Source organism: Zerene cesonia, chromosome Z (genome assembly GCF_012273895.1).
Source record: "Zerene cesonia ecotype Mississippi chromosome Z, Zerene_cesonia_1.1, whole genome shotgun sequence".
Lineage (NCBI taxonomy): Eukaryota > Metazoa > Arthropoda > Insecta > Lepidoptera > Pieridae > Zerene > Zerene cesonia.
In genome coordinates, this window is record NC_052122.1 from 6,721,225 (window position 1) to 6,741,683 (window position 20,459).

General features: G+C 31.8%; 3 protein-coding genes across 5 annotated transcripts in view; 2 read left to right on the top strand and 1 right to left on the bottom strand.

Annotated features, from left to right (window-relative positions):
- Nucleotides 1–6,757: 6,757 nt before the first annotated feature.
- On the top strand, nt 6,758–8,737 carry LOC119835813 (uncharacterized protein CG1161-like). The gene is made up of 5 exons (XM_038360825.1): nt 6,758–6,984; nt 7,218–7,333; nt 7,469–7,583; nt 7,677–7,802; nt 8,252–8,737. Exons 1-5 carry the CDS (start codon nt 6,928–6,930, stop codon nt 8,396–8,398), a joined length of 561 nt encoding a protein of 186 aa, XP_038216753.1. The 5' UTR covers nt 6,758–6,927; the 3' UTR covers nt 8,399–8,737.
- Nucleotides 8,738–9,488: 751 nt separating this feature from the next.
- Nucleotides 9,489–12,168, bottom strand: LOC119835532 (uncharacterized protein CG1161-like). The gene is made up of 5 exons (XM_038360420.1): nt 11,845–12,168; nt 11,651–11,775; nt 11,025–11,139; nt 10,349–10,477; nt 9,489–9,754 (listed from the first exon to the last, which is right to left on the bottom strand). Exons 1-5 carry the CDS (start codon nt 11,905–11,907, stop codon nt 9,713–9,715), a joined length of 474 nt encoding a protein of 157 aa, XP_038216348.1. The 5' UTR covers nt 11,908–12,168; the 3' UTR covers nt 9,489–9,712.
- Nucleotides 12,169–14,466: 2,298 nt separating this feature from the next.
- The window catches only part of LOC119835489 (roquin-1), a 35,770-nt gene continuing 29,777 nt past the window's right edge, over nt 14,467–20,459 (top strand). For all 3 annotated transcript variants that reach the window (XM_038360340.1, XM_038360342.1, XM_038360341.1), the window contains exons 1-8: nt 14,467–14,568; nt 15,853–16,015; nt 16,652–16,838; nt 17,013–17,173; nt 18,049–18,186; nt 18,679–18,786; nt 19,390–19,723; nt 20,034–20,192. In XM_038360340.1, the coding sequence (XP_038216268.1) occupies nt 15,854–16,015; nt 16,652–16,838; nt 17,013–17,173; nt 18,049–18,186; nt 18,679–18,786; nt 19,390–19,723; nt 20,034–20,192 (1,249 nt within the window). In that variant the 5' untranslated portion in view covers nt 14,467–14,568; nt 15,853. The remainder of the gene's footprint in view (nt 14,569–15,852; nt 16,016–16,651; nt 16,839–17,012; nt 17,174–18,048; nt 18,187–18,678; nt 18,787–19,389; nt 19,724–20,033; nt 20,193–20,459) is intronic.

Consider the following 20,459-nt stretch of genomic DNA (forward strand, 5'->3'; position numbering starts at 1 on the left):
TCAAATTATTTGACATTAACTATAAACATTTTTTTTTTTAATTTGAGAGCATCTCTTTAATTTAACTATCTTATATATCTACAATTTTAAGTATTGTATCTAATAACTTATTTCAACGGTGCAAATCATTTATATCTTCTTAAACTATTAAGACTTCAGCTCAGAGTGACAGTAATTAGTACAAAATAACATATACTTCGATTTCATTAAATAATGTGCGAACCGATGTTACAGAGCCAGCATCCACCTGTATAGGCGGCTGTTCCAACCCTTTCCCAAAAGTAATTACCATCAGGACTAAACTGCAATCAAAAACGTACCAAAAACTGCTTCAGCGAGATACTTGTTAATATTACAACAGCTATCGAATTAGACCGTACGCTGTTAATCACCCACCGCACTCCCTCAAAGATAATTACTCGCTAAACAACGCTCTAACCGAAAAACGTAATCTAATTTTAATTTTAATAATGGCAACCCTTCCGGGAGAACAACTTTAGAATTTCAGGTTTAGCGGTTACGCTGATATTTGTTAAGATGTTGAAAGCGTTCTCGTATAATTAACAGGCTTTGTTGTAACCGAAAATTGTGTTCAAATCTAATAAATACATTTTGGGAAATATTATCGCATACTCATTACACATTTTACTCTTGTGTTATACGACTTCATTTATTTGCATCATGCTCTAGGCTAGAGCGGGCAACATTAATGTATCGATTTATGACTATTCCACTTAACACGTCCTAATCAGATTAGTTCTGATAATCTATGCATTAAGAATACAAATTAATAGATAATATTAATATAAATTTGAATACAAACTATAATGAACGAGTATCTACTGATGAACAGACTTGTAGATATGTTTTTAATATTTTTAAACTTGAAACACACAATTCACATACATTCAAAAATCACATTGATATAAGTATAAATATATACCGATCATAAATATTTACAGGAACAAAAAGTATTAGACTTTTCAATTGTCAATAAAACAACATCGACAGTTTAAAACTTCTGCGACGGCAGGCTATTTATTATTCGACCTTTTAAAGGGATATAGGTAGGTATAAAGTGCAACAATTCCAAAGTAAACAAACTAATCTTCACCTTTCGACAACAATTGGCCTCGCTTATTTTCCTTTACGGGATATTTTTCGCAGTAACTAAGTATAAATGAGTATAATAAGTTTTACAAAAAGGGTCAAAAGAACGATTCATCTTTTCTACGTTTACTAGACAAAACTGAGTTACGTAACTCGACTCTCATTGCTAGAGTAATTTGTTAAAGTTAACGCATGAAGCGACCAACTTGGGGTAAATAACACCAGTTTAAACAGATCTTCCGTTCTCGACTATAACACCTTAAGTTCGTATAACCATTGTATGAATGAGAGAGGAGTAGTAGCTCAAGTATAAATGGCCAAGAAGAAACAATGATTAGAATCATTTATCATTTTAATACGACTGCTACCCCTTGTTAATAGGATGTCGAGGGAATTAATAGACCTAATATTATTTTCATTGTGCAATTTGCGGGTTTGAATAATTTTGTTTATTGTTTCAAAAATATTTAAGTAGCTGGTACTGTTTAACAGCTTTTTGCTGAGTAATGTTGTTTAAAACTCGTTCCCAATTTAGAACATCACAATATTACATACCTACATGTTTTGCATTTTTGTTGATATGATTTAGTCATATTTGACGCCCGAATGAAAGCATAGAAAGAACCAATGTGTCATTTTGCCTTCAATATTTATTTTCACTTTTCAAGTTTATTTAAAGTGACGAGAATTAAAATACCTATATTAATGTCTAACTACTCCTTATTGGTAATAATGATACACAAAAGTAAGTGTCTTTTAGCTTCAGTGTAATGCCGCTCTTTATTTCTATAATGCCGTATGTAAAACAATGTTACGAGAAATAGTTAAACGCCTACCTATAATTTACGTCAATAAAATACCAAAGAATATTGACATAATTGACGTGGAGATACGTCGTACTCTTTAGATAGATACATTACATCTTCCGAACTTTTCCATATCTTATTTAACGCTTTTTATATTGTTTTTGAAAACTCCATTGACTAAAGGATGGCAACCTTTACCATTATGTAACATGGATGAGAATCTGCACAATATATAATTTTTCACTGGAAAGAAAGTGGATCATAGCATTTCAAAATTTTAATACGCGCCTAAATGTAAGATCCTGTAATAAAATAATAAGCTTCGACTGTATGGTAACGATTTCATCTAAATCTTCCGAATAAACGATAAAAACAACAAATCCCCATTAATATTCGAGCTATTCACATATACCACAGCAGTCACTAAACATATATATCACGTAGTGCATGAAACATGCAAAACAGCCTCTGTACTGTTGTATTTCATACAACATTTTGTCATCCGGCTATCCCGTTCGCGAACGTGGTTGGAGTGCGTAAGCGTTATAGAATGCCAAATAAGTTAAAACTCTCGACTTAAACACTCATGGATTATTTGCATTTATACTACTCTGTTCTTATAGAAAAATACACTTATTATTAATTTTAAGCACCTATCTAATACCTTATGTCAGGTTTACTAAATATTTACGTCATACTTTTGCGCTGATTTAGTTCACGTCCTTCAATCATTAATGGAAAAAAAATTAGTGTATTTATATATTGTTGTATGATTAATCGATCATAAACGATTTTTATAAGTGTCTCGTAACTGCCTTACTCTTATAGTAAGGCAGAACAACATTTGTCTAGTCAGCTAGTATTATTATAACAATCTATTTCTATGTATCACTTTCTATCAAATGTACCTATGTAATGTATTAGTATAGCATTATTTTATCTGTGGTTCTGATAAAGACAAACGACAGCGTCGCCATCTGGAAGATTATTATGTAAAGCAACACAAAGGATGTTAATAAAATATGTATTTGTCCAATAAATACTGAGATAGAAGATTTATTGTTCTGATAAATAAAGTTAGCATGTATCTTTGAAACGTATAAATAATAGATTATTTGACGAAGCTTCAGCTTAACTCTATGTTATTTCTTAAGCTTATATCAACTTAGATGGGACCTGTAACCTGTACCTACCAATATTGAAGTATAAACGAGATTACACATTAAGTATAATTAACGCATGAAGTATGTTATAAAAGCATTTTATTTTAATATAAATACATAAATGTGGATATTGACAATTAATAATTAGTATAACTTCTTGTACAATGTGTCTTCTTACATCTATCGAATGTACAAATTCCATTGAAACTGTCTATAGAGAATATATTCTGAGTTGTTATATTTACATATTAATACTTATCCAAATAATCATTTTAAGCTAAGTTGCGTTTGGTCCTCCGCAATTACATTGATATTACATGCTTGTAATTATCAAAAAGATCATGATATCACACTTATCATAATATAATTAGCTTACGATGACCTGGAGGTTATAATACGTTTTGGGGACTTTACTTTGAGTAAAACTTTATGTTATTCGTTTTGTTATAGGTAACTGAATATTTAAATTATTAAATTATAAGATTTTTAACATGCTCTTGGATGAATTCTTAATTGATTTATGTTAAACTGACCCTAAGTATGAGTGCCAACACTATATCGTGTTGGTATTCTAAAAATATGGCCTTTTTATAATATTCTTCGAAGATAGGTACAGCTTTATGTCAATGTAAATATTAAAATATCATAGTGAGAATAATAAAATTGTTTTTACAAAAGGCAAAGTTGTGTTACTTCTTGCGTCTCAGTCAAGGGAGATACCTACGCATATTCAAGTAAAATAAGTAAGAAGCGACCGTTTCTACGTTTATGTATCAGACTTATTTATACTCTGCACTGTTTTGCGTTCTCATTTCCACGTAGAGCCGTATGATCGCGTTCGGGCTTCTTCGCTTTTAAATTAAATAAATAATGCATACAATTTGTGCGCAATAAACTTTGGAGGTGTAGGTGGGTAGTCTTTGCGCTGAATTTCGCGCGCCCGCCCCACTGGGAACAATAACGGTCCGCAATGGCGCTAAAATGTTATAATTCGCCAAATATTTGACCATTCTCTATTTAGCTATATAATGTCACACTGTGCTAACAATATTTTTGGTTAACTCGTAATAATTTACTAGTGACATCACGAAGGCATTAAAACGACATGCATATAAACTTAGTAAGATATAGTATATTTTTCATATTAAGAGAAAAATTTAAATTAAGTAACAACAGTTAATATAGATGTAGTATACTTCCCGGCATACAATAATATAAATAAAGTAGTTGGTTTTGTGAACATTTGTGATTTACAAACTAACTCTGAATGTATGAATGTTACGTAGGCTGAACATCCACCTATTCCTATTGTGATATTATATACCTCATGTAAATATGATTATTGTTTAGTACAACGAAAAAAGTAGACAATCGTACATAATAATCAATATTATGCATTACCCACCAGTCCGGCTTCTAATATTTCACTATAAGTGATCTCGTTATTGTAAATTCTATAGTGAACATTTTAAGACTCCCCAGTACGTATATAAAGGTGTGTTCACATCGGCGTTTACTGAAGCATTGTCATATTTCCATGCACGACCGACCTCGAGTTTGAATAGCATCGCCGTACTCCTGTGTGACCACTTCCTTTGTGTCGTGTCACAATGTTTGCTGTAGCTTGTATATAAACAGTAAAAAGTGAAACCTGTAAACATGCTTTCAAGAAGGTTTTGTTGCCGCAAAAGGGAAATTGCTTTAAGTATATAAAAACTTCGTACTGAATATCCAATGTTGCCAGGGCCAATTTTTAATTTCACTTGAGGTATGAAAGGAACCTTTGCCTATTGGATAGGAACTACGGATGCTGGAGATGCTAATGAATAAGATTGAATATATGTAGGTATATTTGGTGGTGAATGTAAACAATATCTTCGTGAGATATCACGCAGGTTATAGATGTTCCTGTGTATATTGTAATGGAAGTAAATTAACTGTAATTAATAAAATATGAGGGTTCGCGAAGTATTTTACATAAGTTGCTATTATTTTTTGTAGATAGACAAACACATTTTTTGTTTTCAATTCAAAAGATACAATTGATACTCGCGGCACTTAGCAATATCACTACATAGTATAAAACAAAGCTTTCTCTTTCCCTATGTCCCTTTGTATGCTTAAATCTTTAAAACTACGCAACGGATTTTGTTGATATTTTTTAATGTATTATTTGATTCAAGAGGAAGGTGTATATGTATAATAACATCTATTAAACTACTGTGAATTAACGCGTGCGAAGCCGTGGGTAAAAGCTAGTTACAAATATAATATATGATCTAAAGAGCTACAACAAAAAAATTGGTCACCTGCCCAATTTATAATCTTGCCAATAATTGCTCATACTCGATTTTTCACTGTTTGTTGTTATAGGGGCAACATAAAAAATCATGTCTGAAAATTTAAACTGCCCAGCTATCACGGACAGCGAAGACTTAGTAACAGGTATTAATTTACCCTTTATATATTGAACACAAAAAATTTTAGGTACCTATACTACAATTTATATTTCTACTGGTGCTGCAGAGATTGCAAATGGTTATCTGTAGAAAAACAGTGTTCTTGGTCGACAAAGCGATTAAACCACTATCCTACATGTAAAGCATGTATGGCACCGACTTGAAATAGATAAGTGGGTAGCGCTTTCATTAATTTATTTTTCGCTTTTGCGTTTCATTAATATATTTGCCGCTTTTATTTTTGCCTTTGCTTTTTACAAACCAAACAAATAAAAACGAGTATAGAAGAGTAAAAACTGGCTATATTATCAAGTATCGATTCGTATTACAGCTACCAATATTAATATGTAGGGCTCATTGCTGCTGAGCTGAGCATTTTTTCATCAATTATTGTTGAATTCATTTACAAAATTTCGTGTCTTGGCCCTTTCCTATAAGGAATTTAATTTCCCACAACCTAAATCCATCATCAGTTCAATAATACCAATTTATTTCACTTACTTAGTGATGTATGCAAAACTTTAATTTAAACGGAAACCGTTCACAAAAAAATACATACAGACGAATAGAACATCCTTCTCTTCGTTTTTTTTATAAATAAATAATAATATTGTTATATTCTAAAAATTGCTAGTAATATTTAAGGTTGAAAGCTTCTTGATGATCTTCTCATGAGTGAACAATTGATAACAAAGCATACGTGACAGTTGACAATTTTGATCTAACATAATAAAGCAAATGATTATTACCACATTATTGGCCATTATTAAAATGTGACAACTCAGCCTTTATAGGTACCTTTTCGCAACATTGTCCAGACGTTTTAGACTTTTACTATGAGATCAAGGGAGATATACTACTGTACTTCATTAAGAAAATCGTTGTTCAACGAAGGCATTTAGACGTACAGGGACAAGGGATCAGCAGCGGAAAGAACGAGCCTGAGCTATAAAGGTCAAGTTCGAGCAGCTCGGAACACTATTAGGGGACTGCCGCACACATGATTTAAATATGTAGGTATCTTACCTATATTATTGTTGATATACTATGTATATAACCTAACCTAACCTAACCTAACTAGTTAGAACTGTCACATATTAATAATAAGTACGACTGGCCCTATTACATAAATAAAGAAATGAATTCATATGCATAACCAAAATCCTCTCAGTATAAGGATTCCACAAAAAAAGTTAACAAGTTACCAATCAAACGTCAAAGTGATGTCAAATATCGTCTGTCAAGAATCAAGATTATTGATATTTTGCTAGCGATGGTAATCAAGAAGTGAAAAATTTTGCTTTAGAGTTCTAATTGCACAAGAAACGAAAACTTAAGTATTTGCCCAAGCTTTCCCAGTGAACATTTTGCATATTAGTTGGAGTAAAAATGTATGCAAAAAATATCTTAGTCGTATGCTTTTTAATTTACCTCGGCTCTGCATCTGTAAGTAGCAATTTTTAATACTGTGGTTTTAAGATTTAATGATCTATTGAAAATATACGACATTAGCACTGTGATTTATTGTACATATATCGTTGGTGTTTTATTTTACATACATATATAATCGATGTTGTTTTGATCGTCAATTCCGTATCGTTCCATCGTCCATTTTTAATTTACTTGTCATCGGTCAATTTGTGAAAGAAACTAAACGTAAATAACTCATTCACATTCAGGGTTCGTATGATGATAAGAGATGCAAATGTGTGTGCCCTCGTCCAGCTGCAGTATTAAATAATACTGTAGATTCAGATCGTACACTTTACATTGGTAATGTGCCACCAAATAAATGGTATGTAAGCCTAACTATATTACTTTATACATACACTGTGGAATGTTACAGATTATATGAACATATCAACATAAATAAAAAGTTTTTGACATTAGTATAAACAGTATAAAAAGCTGTCTTTTTCTTGGCTTTCAGCAACTGTGATGGTATCATTCTTCCAAAAGTCGGCGAATTGATCAAAGGTAGAGAACAAGAATTTTGCCCTCGGTGTGAATGTATCTATGAGAACAGAAACACAACAATAATTCAGGTTATCTATAAATTATCAACAAATATTGTAATATTAAATGTTATGTTTCACTAATAATATTATATGCTTGATATTATTGTCTTTCTTATTCAGGTTGTTGTAATAATAGTTGTGTGGGTCATCATGCTACTTGTGGCATATATGGGATTTCTGATCTGCCTCGACCCACTGATCAACAAGAGAGCGAAAGCATCATACCAAGAACATACCAATGAAGATGTAAGCATTAGCCTTTATTCCAATTTTTATATATAGGTAATAACTAGCTAATCCAATAGATGGTATCCTCTCTAAATGTGAAGTTTAAACACTTTAACCAGCTTCCTTTACAAAATTGAAGAGATTATCAGTTCAACAGTTTATTCTTTATTGTAATAAATCTGACTGAGGTATCACAGAACTTTCAATTGGTTGAACTGATTTTGATATTTTATTTTTACTTGAAACCTGATGCCTCACATATCCAGATTGCAGAAAGAGAAGTATAATTTTTTATAAAGATGAATAATTAATTATCCCATACATGTACAACCCAGCTTTCTTAGTAAACTGTGCTATATCAAAAATTCACCTTTAATTAAACAAGTATATTAATGAGATAAATTATTGAAATATCCGTGATTGATTATAAGCAAGCTGTCCTCTAAATTAATTGAAACCTGTTCCAGGATGAGAGTGCTATCAGTGGACCATCCCAACAATCAGGACCACGCGGTAATGTTCTCAACCGAGTTACTCACCAGCAAGACAAGTGGAAACGCCAAGTGCGTGAGCAACGACGCAACATATATGATAGACATACTATGTTGAACTAGGGCACGGTTGTCTAATCTAAATTTTAATCTATACCATATAACAAACATTACGCATGAACTTCACTGAAGTATATAATAAGAATTCATAAGTAAAAATTATCTGCATGCATATGTTAACATGTTAATGTTTCATACTTATCATTTGATCACCTGATCTCAAAAAAATTGCAGATAGGCAGCTCAATTCTATAACACAATCTATGTTGTACCGCAATGTCAAATCCAGTCAGAAAAATGTATACCAATCCAATGAAATATTATTGTATTTTGTTATTTGTATATAAAGCTTTATCTAACAGTGTCTCAATTTATATAATTGTTAATCGATATTAATAAACATTTGTGTGATTATAAAAACCAATAAATATTTTTTTTTTCTTTATTATGAATTTTTATTTTACTTAATAATTTAATGAAGATAACCTAAGAATGCAATTCAATTGCAATTTTTTTACATACATTAAAATGAAAAATTTGTACAAGCTAAGATTCAATTGGAGTTAGGTTGAAAATGAGTTGGACATAATAATATTACATAATTTTGTTAGCAAAAACCGTTGATTTATCTGCATTTTAGGCAGTTTCACAATTTCTGGATACAATACGTTTAGCTTATTTCAATTAAAAAGTTCGTTTTAAAATACATCATCATCTTCATCAGCCCATATATGTTCCCACTGCTGGGACACAGGCCTCCTGAAGGTTCAGGCCATAATCCACCACACTGGCTAAGTGCGGATTGGCAGATGTCACATATCGTCGAACTTTTGATTCTCGGATATGCCGGTTTCCTCATGATGTTTTCCTTCACCGTTTTAAGCATTGGTGATGATATCTACATGTGCAGATAAATTAAAAAATCAATTTGTTTCCTGCACGCTCGCCCAGTCTCGAACCCCGACTTATCGATTTTGAAGTCCGAGATTCTCACCACTGAACCACCACAGCAATATTGACTATATAATTAAAGTAGACCCAATAAACAGATTTTTTATTTAACTACAAATTTATTATTTCTAAGATTAACTCACTCAGTAAGTCTGGTCAGTTTAGTAGATCTGTGCAAACTAGAACTTGAAAAAGAAAACCATTTTGAAGATTTTTAGATATTTATTACTGTTTTCTGTTATGGAAGTTACACAAAATAGTAACATTTTAAGCATATAGTATGTAACAGTCGAATAACATTTCTTAAAGAAAAAATTTATATAAAAATTGAAAAAATAGACAACACTTACAACTAGTTCAGATTTTTATAAAAAAATTAATTCTCACATTAAATATCACATCCAAATAACATTATTAAATTCTTAATTAGTCTTCTGGTTCCTCACCGTTGATTAGAAAACTTTGAGCCTAAAAAAGGAGAATAATTGTTGATTAGCATAATTGTTAAAATTAAATTTATTTTCATAAATTCAAATCAGATCTTTATTGTGTACTTGTCGTTCACATAAGGTTCACCCGTGGTACTTATATACTATATAGCATATAATAACACTTAGAGATCACATACATCACATACATCTAATGGTGAAAAAATATTAAAATTGGTCCAGTAGTTGCCAAGATTAGCCCATTTCAGCCAGCAAACTCTTCAGTTTTATCTAAATCTATAAAAAGAAATAAGTGTGGAGTAAAGTACTTCCACAAGAAGTCTATTTGAATAAATAAATTTTTTGAGTTTTATTGTTGGTTTTCCCTCTTGAATTAGCAAAATAACAGGATTTTTTGAAACTTGATAAAAATAGCACCAACTTACATAGAAGGGACAGGGCAAATACATTCAATATTAATTTAGACAAACATTTCTAGACAAAACCCAAAGATAAATAGAAGTCCCTAATTATAGTGTTAATGGATATGTCAGTATGTTAAACTTCATAAGAGTCAACAGATAAACAGTTCTCTCATAAAAAAATTTAAGAATTAAAGTATAGGTTTACTTACTTCATCTGCATTCTTTATATCTATGTAGACTTTTCGTTGCTTTTGTGTTAATAATGGATCCAGGATCATCAAAAATATTAAATAAGCGGAAAGTAACATTAAGACCCATAAAACCATTATAACAACAACCTGAAATAAAAAATACATATTGTGAAGTATGTTAATGTGCATGGGCCATCCATAAATAACATTACACAAATTTGGGCTTTTTTAACACTATTAGTCACAGGCTGTCACATTTTAATTAATTTCTCCTCCCTCATGTGTACTCACACATTTTCAATTTTAAGCAGATATTTTGAATAATCTAAGCAAAGTAAACAGTTTTAGTAGCATTGCATTAGCAGCATTATTAGACAGTTTGTTAATTTTCAATTTGGAATCATAATACATATTTTAAATTTTAACATGTGATGTCACAAAAGTTTTGACTCCCCCTGCCCCTGGTTCCGTTTGGTTGAACCCTACCCCCACATTAATAGATGGCCTCAAATTTTAAAATAGTAACTGATAATCATAGAAAAACTTAATGTTTGATAACTTATTCATCAATATGTCATTAATATGTCATTATTTCATTAACATTCTTGATCATTAAATAGCAATACAAGACTAAAAGACCAAATATTGTTTAATATATACTCATCAATGTATACTAAAATATACACAAGCTTACCATTATAATTGTTGTATTTCTAGATTCATATTTGCAATCACATCTTGGACAAAATACTTGTGCGTTATCCCTTATTTCATCACTTACATGTGGCAAAATAACGCCACCACAGTTACTGAAATGACAAATAAGTAGTTTTTACAAGTCACTTCAATCACAGTCATAGTCATTAGAAAAATTCATATTTATAAGGAGAAAAATGAGTCAGGTTTTTATAGAATACAAACGTATTAGAGCTGATATTTATTGTATGAAGACAACAATAGTTCTTTGGTATAATATTGTACAAAAACTTTAAATGTAATATATTATCTTGTAGAGGGTAACAACAAAGTTGCTTGCATGCCCTTTTATATGGAAACTGCTTTCAAATTAGTGCTAAACACTGATTTATTAATAATGATGATTATAAAGTGCAATCCAAGCACAGTCTTACACAACCTAAGATCCATTCAAAAACTAAATTTTTGTATGATAATCTTTATAAATATAACAATACAACTTTGTATTACACATTTTCAGCTGCTACACATATAGTATGGAATAATTTTTTATTCTAGTTTTATTATATATTTAAATATGCTGACATAGTACAAAATACAACCAACCAACCAACCAAGACTTACCATTTACTTGGAGGAACATATGCACTGTATAGTTTTCTATCTGTCATTTTACTCTGAGTCTTATTAAAAACAGAAGCTGGACTTGGACAAACACAGCGACATCTTTGATTCTCATAAAATTGAGCCTAAAAGAGGTAGACAAATTACATATTGGTTATTTATATAGCAAATTTATGATTATAAAGTAATTTTACCGATACTCCTGAATAATAACAGATTAACACCAAAAAACAACATATTCTGTTAATCATCTTCATAAAATATTTTTAATCGAATGTGGATCAGGAAAATAGGATTGGATCGAAAAGTTTAATGATCATTTTTGGAAATTTTATGGCCAATAATGACTATATTTTTACTATCGTTTGCTCATGACTGGCTTGTTGTTACACAATTTGTATATGCATGTAGTAGTTTTAAATTAATAAATAACAGACAAATCACAAAATCTACTAAAAAACAGGCTATTCAAATTTGAAACTAATTTACGCAATGCAATGTCAAACGTGAAACGTCAACAACAGACTCCACAAGAAAAAAGTCAAATAAAGTAATATATAAGCCAATAAGTCGAAAATCCAAAAGTGCACGCCTCATAGCGGTTTTTAATGTTTACAAAAAAAAAAAAAAAGAAATTAAAAAAAAAAAATAGCATTTTCCGCGCCATTGTCCACCCAGAAATGGAAAAACAAGGTACTACACGTAAGTATTGCAAAATTAATTTACATTGAATTAGACCGTGATTTTCGAAAGGAAACAAATTTAGATGATACCGAAGCGTTTAAAAAAAAATAAATTCGATTAGTTAAGTTTTTCGTGAGTTATCGTGACCACGCCGGTTTTCATACATACATACAAACGGACAGGCTTAGAATAATTTTTGAAACATTTTTTTTAGTTATTTACAAAGCAAAATATGATTTAAAAATGTCATGAGTGTTAAAACTAGTGTTTTTTCTTGATTTTGATAAATATTATTCTTCAAGTGCGATAGAAAATATTTACAGATACGTTTAGTTCAAAAAATCCCTTGATTTTCTCTTGACTTTTTTTTAATAGTTCACAGACAAGAGAGGAAAAGAGAGGGCTAAATACGTGAAACACAAAATTCTACAAAACATTACATTTTGAAGACGTACCATCAATGAAATACGTAAGTAATTTTTTTTTTTTTTTTTTCTTTTTTTTTTTTATGTTATAGCGGGCAGCTGAGCTGGTGGTTCGCCTGATGGTAAGCGATCACCACCGCCCATAAACATTCGCAAAGGTAGTACCTCTGTGAATGCGCTGCCCGCTTTTATGGGGTAAGGGAAAAGGAAAGGATTAACGACTGGAAAGAAGGAATGGACTAGGACGGGTGAGGAAAAGGAAACGGGCCTCCGGCTCCCCCACTCACCGTACGAAACACAGTGGCATGCCACTATTTCACGCCGGTTTTCTGTGGGGGTGTGGTACTTCCCCGGTGCGAGCTGGCCCAATTCGTGCCGAAGCGTGCTCGACTCCCACATAAAAACTTACTCGTTTCCACACTACTATATATATAACGTAATATTTAAAAATTTACATCTTATTGCTTATTTGTTTTACCTTTTAAAGCATAGAAACAATAAAACAATGTGTTATATGCATACTTACTAACGTTGATACAAAATAAAATCCATCCATGTATCTACACCCTAAAGTTGCTCAAATAAAAAGGAAACAGATAAGATAATAACAGATTGGTCTATTGCGTTATAATTAACGAAAAGTCCTGAATCTTCCATAACATCTCTCTGATTTCTGAAATACACACCAAAGTTTTTATTCACTCTAATTAACAGACTGTTAAATTGTTTGTGTAAAATGTTATTAATTTACCTCGATTTTTGGGTATTTTTATAGATTATCTTTAAAGTTTTTTGGAAACAAATAAAACGAAATTAAATAAACTTTGCTACAACAATGTAATTGAATGGTTTATTAAGTAGAGATGCCACGAATATTCGGCAGCTATTCGGTATTCGGCCTATTCGGCCACTTTTAAGCTATTCTTTATTTATTTCTATTCTTCTTCTTTCTTTTATGCTATTCTTTATTTATGTCTATTTTCTATTATTATACCGAATAGTAAATCAATGAAAAAAAGACACATCATGTTACTCAAAATTATCTATTTATTTCCAAATTACAACTCTTTAGTCATTAAAATTGATCAGTGATAAGTTGTGATGGATAAAAACAAGCTTTTCAGCATTTATTGGTAGCAAACGACTACGCTTTTCATCGTAAATGATACCAGCCTCAGAAAATAACCTCTCACTATACACGCTACTTCGAGGAGAAGAAAGATACACTTTAGCAAATTTCAAAAGGTTTGGGTATTGTTTTTCGTTTGCTAACCACCACTTGTAAGGATCGGCCTTCCTATCTAGGCGACTATCCTTGACGTGATTTACTCGCAATTGAATTGAAACAAATAGCCATCGATCTCCTGCCGCGCCAACGCAACGAGGAAAACAGGTTTTTACTTGTCTTATTCCAGTGAACGCGCTAACGACAAGCATGTATTTCGTGCCGAATATTCGGCGCTTCGGCCGACAGCGCTGCCGAATATTCGGTATTCGGTATTCGGCCAATCAACTATTCGTGGCATCTCTATTATTAAGTTAAATTTTTTGCACGTCATACATTTCCTTCGGTGTCCAACTACTATTTCCACAATAATTGCATGGTCTCCTATGAAAGTCGCTTCTATCGAGTCATTTTTAAACTGTGAAGCAACTCATTGTTAAAGTAGACGTATGGAAATTGATATGTCATAAATTTTTGTCTTTGGTTTTTGGATGACTGCTGACATACTGATGACGGATCATGATTTGAAGTGGGTAGAAGATAAATGTGTTATTTTTGTGATGAGTGTTCATATAATTTTTAAGGTAAATGAACAAATTTCAAGACATTTGAAGCAACAAACTTCACAGAAAGAAATATATTTAAGCTATACTTACATTTTAACCTATCTGCATTGTCATAATGATTGCTTAGGTGGCAAATTTCTGATGTCAAATTTTTAGAAGATTCTGGCCTTTTTTATTTTATTTACACATTCATATTAGATAAATTTAACGAAATTATTACAAGTAAATTAAATTCATGCCAGTGAGACATACTTAGTTCTTACGTCAGTGCGTCCGACGCACACACACATGTCATTATAAACTAAAAAATATAATTTGCTTGTTGAACTTTAGGCAACAAATTCAATACAAGCTGCTTTTGCATTAGTTATTTATCTTAATTAAGTTATATCATTCACCTAATTATATATATAATGCGAAATGACAGTGGAAAAAAATTACAACTTAGCTGTTTATACATGGTATATCCATACTGTTTCTATTATTAATGATGATGTTGTGATAGGCTCCAGCCTATAGCATCCATGCTATAGTACGTTTAATGAATATATTTAAATGTTAATGCATTTGGACAAAAATGCATACATCATAGTAAAATTTTATTTTTCTGTAGGATTTGTGTATTTAATGAATAGAGGTTATATCCTATAAACAGAAGTTTTTTATTAATACTTCTCAAATGAATGTAAAGTTAATTATTAATTTCTATTCTTTCTTCATGTATGTATGTTATAATAATTATATATCTAAGACATGATCCATAGTATTCTTCTATCTTCATAAATATAGTTGGTAAATATTATTTATAAAGCTAATTGATGATGCTAAATAAACATTGTTGAAAAATCCAAAATTACAACTAAAGAATAAGTTAGTAATAGTACTGCTACTGGTGCTAGTTATGGATTTATCATTTTATGTTGTATATGTGCATATTTTTTTTATAAATCCATGTTTTTGCTCATGTAGGCCTTATTCTATAAGTTATTAGAAATGTTAAATTTGTTTTGTTAATCAAAGCACTGATAAAACCAGTAAAGCAACACATATCAAAATCCATTCACCCCTTTTTGAGTGGTAGGAAAAATATGAATTGCATTTTAAGAATAGATGACAAGTCCAGTTTAAGGGGTTCAGGTTTAAAAAAATATTATAATGTTTTTGTAACTAAATGTTTACATGTATATAAATCACTAAATTAAGTTTAAACTCACATTTAAAATCATTTTTCAAACATTTGGGATGTAAAGGAACATCTTACATTAAAATTGAGTTATAATATATATTTTTTTTAAATTTCAGAATGCCAATCCAGGCGCCGCATTGGACGGACTATCTCAATTGTCCAGTGTGCTGCCGAGAATTTGGCCCCTCACCACGTAGCCCAGTCAGTCTTGGCTGTGGCCACACTCTTTGTGAACACTGTCTGAAGCATTTGCATAGAAAACATTGCCCTTTCGATCAGGTAACTAAATAGGGCATTATCAGCTATATAGCATAATTAGTAATTAATACCTGGATGACCAAGCTTTGCTCGGTATTTTTTTTCTTTTTGTTTTTTTATAAATTGTGTTTTTTGGAAATTATATTTAAGTACGAATTACATACTAATAAAATGATGAAATATGAATAATGTTTTTCGATCGTCGGAAGAATAATAAAAAAATATGAACTGGTTATTTAAAGAAAAAAATCGTGAGTGCAATAAGTTTGATATTATATTAGAAACAAATATCAATTTTTTACAGTTTATCAATCAAACACCTCCTATTTGTTAAAAAAGTAAGTTTAAGTCGATAAAACACGAATATGACATTTTCTAAAAAAGATTCCTAGCTAGATCGATTTATCGCCCCCCAAACTATAGGGGTATATACTAAATTTCATGAAAATCGTTGGAGCCGATTCCGAGATACCAATTATATATACAAGAATTGCTCATTTAAAGATATAAGATATAATGTACATATATTTGTTGTTACCATTAGAATAAATAAATATTAGTCATAAACAATATTATGTGTAATATATGACATATTACTTTGATATGTAGCTTGTAATATAGCTATAGATCTTTTATCCGTTATGTTTAATTTTTCAGGCTGCGATACAAGCAGAACCAGAAGAGTTGGCTGTCAATACGGCACTCCTACAGCTAGCAGGTTATACGCCCCCACCACAGCCCTTTCACCCACCATGCATACAAGCTTTATCAGAGACTGACCGCCATGCCTATGATGTCATCGTCCGGAGTCTTGAACATCTCGCCATTTATCTTAAATTATGTGGTAAATTTCGGTTTTTGTGTATTCATTCAAATAATGTAATAATAAACAATGTAGCTATATAATATGAATGTTTTTGAAAAATGTATGCTATAGAAATTGTTTGCCACAGAAAATTAATTCAATTTTGCCAAATTAGTAAATGCACGTAACTGCAATATTCAAACATTCCAACAGCAAACAACAGTATCGGAAATCGGCTATCCAGGCCGATGCAAAGGAAGTTGGTGACTCTATTGCAGTGCGCTATAACAGATGAAGAGGGTCGTGGGAGGGCTGCCCGCGCTGCGAGGTCACTGGGAGAGAGATCTGTTACAGAACTTATTCTGCAACATCAGGTTCAGTCTTGAAATATATTTGCTATTATAAGTTAATTTTTTCACCAGCTTCATCATAAATTTCTGAAAAAGGCGAATTTTCGTATAACAATAATTATGTGTAATTTTTTATATTTTGATGATGAGTAAATTTTTCTCAGATAAATATGGCTTGTTTTAATTGAATTACTTATACTGTATATTAAACAAATGCTATCATATATCTCTTCTTTCACACACAGACACAAAAAACGCTTGTAACTTGTGTCATGAAACAAAGACAAAAAAACTAAGAAATGTTCGAAATTATCTATGAAGAGGATACTTTTATATTTTTTGTATATTAGCAAAGTTTTCACGCAGAAACCACAAGACCGATTTAAAAAATTATTTCGCCATTAGAAAACTGCAAAATCACTCAGTGACATAAGCTATATATTTTGCCATGGACAAATCCAGGGTCAACAGTTAATGATCAATATAAATACCACTGCTAACCTAAACTGCATTTGAAATCTTTAACGTCTTTCAAAATGATTATTGAAAGCAATAGCATGTTGCAAATTGATCTATATTCTTCTACACATGCACAATTAAAAACGTTTCGCAAATAAGCTATTGTTTTGTCATAACTGTCACAGACATTTTTGTACAATACTGATTTTATCTGATAGATTTAAGCGAGCGTTTGCAAATTATGCGTTTGTTAGCGACGTCACATTAGGAATCTCTTAAATTATCAGTAATTCTCTACTATACATATTATTCATAAACTTTCCTCTTGAATCAGTCTATTAAAAAAACCGCATCAAATTCCGTTGCGTTTTATATATACATATGGACAAACAGCGAGAAGCGATTTTGTTTTATATTAAATATTAATTTTTTTTTTGTAGAATCCACAACAGCTAAGCGCCAACTTGTGGGCCGCGGTCCGAGCACGAGGGTGTCAGTTCCTCGGACCAGCGATGCAGGAGGAAGTTCTTAAATTAGTTTTATTAGCACTTGAGGACGGGTCTGCATTATCGCGGAAGGTATACTCGACTAATTGAAACTCATGAGTGTATATTATTTAATCCTTGTTATTATTGTGGAATTTGATAATCTAAATAACGGTAGTCAAAGTTTTATCATCTGTGTGTGATGAAAGATGAATTTGGGGAATAACGACATTGTATAAAGCAAAGTCTGTTCCCGCATTTATGTATGTATATATGCTTAAATCTTTAAAACTACATAACAGATTTTGATGGGGTTATTTTTAAAATAAATAGAGTGATTCAAAACCAAGGTTTCTATGTACAATAACATCTATTAATCTACTCCGAATTTAACGCGTGTGAAGCCACGGGCAAAAGCTAGGTTGCATTAAAGAAACATCAACTATTACATTTAGTATGAAGGGGACTTTTGTAGATTCATAATTTATAAAACTTCCTTAGAAGTTTATTAATGTTGTTAAAATAATCACTGCAATTTGGAGATTAAAATGTTCTATGATCACTGATATTAAATAAATTCCACAGGTCCTAGTGATGTTCGTTGTCCAAAGATTAGAAGGCGATTTTCCACAAGCGTCTAAAACAAGCATAGGTCATGTTGTTCAACTGTTGTATAGAGCTTCTTGTTTTAAGGTAAATATCATTTTTTAATTACTTGCATTAAGAACTAAAAGAGATAATTGTTTAAGTTTAGAGCACTTTAAAAAAAGTGTAATAAAATCAGAATTGTATTCTATTTCATTAAAATTTTCCTCACTTTGGGCTGCAAATATGTCTATTAAAATACTTCTATAATACGGAACATGGAAGAACCTTCACAACATTTTTAACAAGCATAGATAGTTGAGTTAGAAGGATTTCCTTGTATTATCCCTATCCCCTCTCGCTTTGGTATCTTATATTTCTATGTATAAATATGGTAGAAGTGTTAAAAATTGCTCTTGTCCAAAAACCTCGTCCATTTCAATTTCATCATACTAATACTAATATACTAATAGTATTATAAATGTGAAAGTTTGTAAGGATGTGTGTGTGTTTGTTGCTCTTTCAGGCAAAAACTACTGAACCGATTGCAATGAAATTTGGTACGTAGACAGCTGGACAACTGGAATAACACATAGGCAACTTTTTATCCCGATATTCCTACGGGATACGCACTTGAGCGGGTGAAGCCGCGGGGCGCAGCTAGTTCATAAATAAATCTAATGTTTTTTTTTAATTTTACCTTCTGCTCAGGTGTCGAAACGCGAATGTGACTCTTCACTGATGCAACTTAAAGAAGAATTTCGCACGTACGAATCTCTGCGTCGCGAGCACGACGCGCAGATAGTTCAAATTGCGACCGAAGCTGGACTGAGGATCGCGCCGGATCAATGGAGTGCTCTCCTGTATGGGGATACGGCGCATAAGAGCCACATGCAGAGCATCATTGATAAACTCCAAACTCCGCAGTCGTTTGCACAGTCCGTTCAAGAACTGTTCATTGCGTTGCAGAGGTCGGGCGATCCGGCTCAGCTGGTTGTTATGAGTATGCCTCTAGATCGACTTGCCAGTATCGATCCTAGTCCAGGTAAATTTGAATATGGAACACATTGTCCGTTAACATTTAATTTGAGAAAAATAAAGAATGTTTGATTATGGAACATTGTGTGATTTTCGTTTTTGGATTTTCTTTGAAACGTGTGTATTGGCTTTAAAAAAAATACATGGTTTGCTCAGTTTTCTTAACTTGACAGTAACGTAATCGTATTTCCAACGACAGTGGCATATTGCATAAAGTTCAGAAATCAATGACACATGCTTGATTGTTCTTAATGTAAAGAATATTAAGAAAAATAGTGATTTAATAAATAAAACAAATATGTATCTTTATTGTTTAGATGCCACAAGTCCATCTTGGCAAACGCTAGCGGAAATAATAACGGCCGTAAAAGAAGTCGTCTCCGGTCTTGTTAATTATTTACAACAACAGACGACGGGCCGCGACTCGAATCACAACCAAAAACACGTTATCCAAGACAAATCGGATTCATCAGCAAGTAAGTAATTTTTGAATTTCGAATTTTCCGGTATTTGTATTCGATTGTATAGTCTATGCCTGTGATGCATTCAGGGAATGTTTCTACACGTAGGCGTCGCCTTTGACATGCGCAATAATCGATTTGTTAGTTTGTAATGTGCAACAGTCCTACGCGATTGGTTATTCACTTTGCCTCCGTCGTTCGTGGTGTCCGCACGCGTGACGCTCGCGTTCCTTATTCAGATTGAAATAATCTCTGAGTTGTGTATACCTGCGGTAACAGATC